General features: G+C 32.8%; 1 protein-coding gene across 1 annotated transcript; it reads left to right on the forward strand.

The window, feature by feature from the left end:
* The first annotated feature begins 318 nt into the window (after window positions 1-318).
* Window positions 319-3361, forward strand: LOC106380155 (glucan endo-1,3-beta-glucosidase 8-like). The gene is made up of 4 exons (XM_013819964.3): window positions 319-1277; window positions 1370-1826; window positions 2102-2304; window positions 2791-3361. The coding sequence occupies exons 1-4, from the start codon at window positions 931-933 to the stop codon at window positions 3239-3241; spliced, it is 1458 nt and encodes a 485-aa protein (XP_013675418.2). The 5' UTR covers window positions 319-930; the 3' UTR covers window positions 3242-3361.
* Window positions 3362-4087: the final 726 nt, after the last annotated feature.

A 4087-nucleotide genomic window follows, 5' to 3' on the forward strand; every position in this document is an offset into this window, starting at 1 on the left:
TGGACTTGTAGAAGCTAGAAGAATAAATGATTGGAATCTCATGAGCAGATCCATGGGAGGATAATCAAATCCGAATAGCAATTATGTAACATAATCAAGAAATAGGAGACTGATTCAAAGGAAAGAACCTTCAAGTAGCTGATTCTGCATGGCGTATGCTAAGAGATGCAAGTTTAATAATGAGTTTAGATTTTAATTAGCATTATATTTTTTTTTTGTCAACAACCCACTCTATCAAGTCAAGTTATGTTCGATAGTAACGATGCTTCTGGACACGCCCCCATCCGAACCTGTCTAACTTATGTTGAAAAATAAAATGTCTCGTTGTCTGACTTCTTTAGCTAGCTCACTCATTGAACTAACATTTTGGTTTAACATTCCTAGGATTCACAATAAACAAAGAGCTAACCTTTTGTTTTAAATATGTAGATATAGATAAACATGATGCTAGATTCGATTTTACATATCGATGTACCACCGTAATAAAAAAAATATTTTGCGACCAACATCCATGTTAAATAATGCTAATTTAAGAGAGGTTTAATTCTTTTTTGACATCAAGAGGATTTAATCTTTAAAAAGGAAAATTCGACCAATTTTTTTTTCTTTTTTTAATAAAGTTCGACCAATTTTATACAGCGACATATTCTCTTAACCAAAAACAAAATAATTAACTGATTACAAGTGTCCGGCAAAAGACATCTATATTCACTCGTGGTTCTTCCTAAAAATAGAAACTTATGTGAAGCTAAAATTCCTCACTAGCAACCTAAAAACACTCTTATTACAACATTACAAACGACCACCCAAAGACACGAAAAAAAAAATTCCCCGACTGTTAGAAAAGACAACAATCAATCAAACATAAAAAAAAACCATCTTCGAGCTACATCAAACATACCTAATCTCACTCATCACCACTTTCTCAATATGGCCGGAAGAGCAATGATGCTCGTTAATGTCGGAACAGTTATAATGACCACTTTGACCCTGGCTAGCTTGGTCAGAGGCTTCGGTGTGAACTGGGGCAATATCGCATCGCATCCACTGAATCCTGATATTGTTGTTAGGATGCTTAAAGACAACAAGATCAATAAAGTAAAGCTTTTTGACGCTCATTCATGGACGATGAATACTTTGGCCGGTACGGGCATGGAGGTTATGGTCGGAATCCCTAATAACCTTCTTGAAAGTCTTGCCGAAGATTACGAAAATGCTAAAGATTGGGTCAAAGAAAATGTCACGGCTTACATGCGTAAGGGTGGCGTCAACATCAAGTAACCCTACAAAACTTTAATGATCATATTCAAATATTCAATTAGGCGATAAGTGGATTGACTAAAGTCCATTATATGATCGCTATTTATAGGTACGTGGCCGTGGGGAACGAGCCGTTTTTGTCAGCATACAACGGATCGTTCTTGGAGACAACGTTTCCAGCATTAAAGAACATTCACAAGGCGTTAAAAGAAGCTGGACATACTGATAAAATGAAAGCCACGATCCCACAGAACGCTGAAGTTTACCAATCAGCTAATGATAAGCCATCAGAAGGAGATTTTAGAAGCGATGTAAAGAAAACGATGCTCGACATAGTCAACTTCTTCCACGATAATGATTTACCTTTCACAGTCAACATTTACCCTTTTCTTAGTCTTTACCTAAACGAACATTTTCCCGTTGAATTTGCTTTTTTCGACGGTAAAGGCGAGTCAATTCCTGATAAAGGTAAGAACTACGATAACGTGTTTGATGCGAATTACGATACGCTTGTTTACTCGTTGAAGAAAGCCGGGATTAAAGATATGAAGATTATCATTGGGGAGGTAACTTGATAAGCAAGTTATTGTTTATTATGTATAATATTTTAAAAAAATCGTTAGACAGTGATTAGACGCTTTATTCGAGATTTTCGTTTACGACAACTATACCGACTTAAAAAATATATATATATTTTAGAAAAATCGGTTCGTTCATAGTCAATTTGTCGGCTAGGCATTTAGTTTTTTATGTCATTTTAAAGACCAATTCCTAGAACACTCATTATGTATGAATATCACAGATATTGAAATAGTTTATTGAATTTGGTTATCTTTTACAGATTGGGTGGCCAACGGATGGTCATAAACATGCGACGCCAAAGCTAGCAGAGAAATTCTATGCAGGTCTTATGAAAAGACTTGCTGAAGAGGAAGGGACTCCATTGAGGCCTGAGAGATTAGAAGTTTATCTCTTCGGTTTCCTCGACGAGGACATGAAGAGTATTATGCCTGGACCATTCGAGAGACATTGGGGAATATTTAGGTAATATAAAAACGTCTCTCTTCATATCTAACACTCTAAAACTAGATTTCTTGATCGACAAGTCACCTTCTTATTGTTTTTAACGTTTTATGACATAGACATTCATATGATGTGGTAAGAGCTATTTATATCAAGTTTCAAAGTTTTGCTCTCCTGAACTGGATTTGTCAGATACTAATAGTATAATACTGTGCATGTGTTATTAAAACCAATTCTTAGCGTTTATACATTTTGGATAAGATTTTTTAGTATTTTGATGTCTTTTTTTTGTTCTATTATTTGACTTTTCGAGTTTTATTATTCACCTCAAATTATTATCATACCAATATTTTCACGTAATAACTACTAACTTATTACGACTCATAATGTTCGTCTTTTATTGTCCTTGGTTACGTTACATACTATATGTGCACATATAAGCATAATTGGGTAAAACAAAACATCAGTCATTGACATTTCTAGTTGTTTCTAATATTTGTCCACCAGATACGATGGAACACCTAAGTTTATGCTAGATTTCACTGGAAAAGGACGCAAGATCGTACCCGTGGCAGCGAAAGGTGTGAAATACTTAGATAAACAATGGTGCATAGTGAACAAAGACACGATCAATCTAGATAAGGTTGCTCCGGACCTAGAGTATGCATGTTACCACGGTGACTGCACTGCGATGAAGGGTGATTCAAGATGTAGTAAGCTAGACAGAATCCAAAACATATCATACGCATTTAACATGTATTATCAGATTCAGGGTCAAGACGTTAGGGCTTGTGATTTCAAAGGAACTGCTAGGATTACTAAGGACAATGCGACTGTGGGAAGTTGCTTGTTCCCTATCCAGATCGTAAGTGGAAGTGACGACTTCAGGATCAGCTTTGTGTTCGGAAGATTCTTTGTCGTTGGACTTGTTCTTCTGGGATTAATAGCAACTATATAATTTGTTCTCTTTACTGATTTTTTTTTTGTTGCAATTTTGGGGAATTAATTCCATACCGGTTAATTGTTATTTGTTGTTCGTCTGATAACATTTGAATTAGTACTTCTATATATGTGTTTTATAAATCGATATATATAGTCAAATGATCATATACTCGTTTATAGGAAGTGGAATGAAATAATCAGTTTAAAAAATCATATACTCATTTATAGTTATTTTTCGTTTAAATTTCAATTTCATTTGTACATATATACATATGTTCATTATATCAATGTAAACTCAAGTGTTCAATCATATCATCATTCCACAAACTTTATGGTGATTAAAAAAAAACTGTTTCTCCATCCTATCATCAACTCTGATGCGTTACGTATAACAAAGCCACACCACATGATTCTTTTTGTCATCTGAAATATTATTATTACTAGGTTAAGATCCGCGCCTTGCGCGGAATGAACGTTATATATATAAATTATTTTACATATTATATGTTTCTAATCTATTATGAAATAATAAATATATATTAAATAATTAAAAAGTCAGTAATTATTATCTATATAATTAAGTTGGTGCGAACATATAAATAAATTTTATTAATCCAAAAGAATATTTTTTTTCTATTTGATATGGTATATAATTAAATTTAAATGATAGTAACATATATATATATATATATAGTATATTTTAATATTAATATTTATTAAATGATGCTTTTTGCTCATGTTTTTTTATCATTTGTATCTGTTATAGCAAAAAATTTAAATTACTGATAACAAAATTTTCATTGTGGAATTAATAGTTTAAGTAATTTATAACATTTTTTAAAATTAATTTGTCAATAGTTTT

The sequence above is a fragment of the Brassica napus genome, chromosome A2 (genome assembly GCF_020379485.1).
Source record: "Brassica napus cultivar Da-Ae chromosome A2, Da-Ae, whole genome shotgun sequence".
Taxonomy (NCBI): domain Eukaryota; kingdom Viridiplantae; phylum Streptophyta; class Magnoliopsida; order Brassicales; family Brassicaceae; genus Brassica; species Brassica napus.

What these genes read in the sequence shown, in the direction of transcription:
- LOC106380155 (XM_013819964.3), top strand. Translation starts at nt 931, where the DNA reads ATGGCCGGAAGAGCAATGATGCTCGTTAATGTCGGAACAGTTATAATG. An exon ending in AAGGGTGGCGTCAACATCAA is followed by an intron (nt 1,278 to 1,369) that starts GTAACCCTACAA and finishes CGCTATTTATAG; the next exon opens with GTACGTGGCCGTGGGGAACG. An exon ending in TGAAGATTATCATTGGGGAG is followed by an intron (nt 1,827 to 2,101) that starts GTAACTTGATAA and finishes TATCTTTTACAG; the next exon opens with ATTGGGTGGCCAACGGATGG.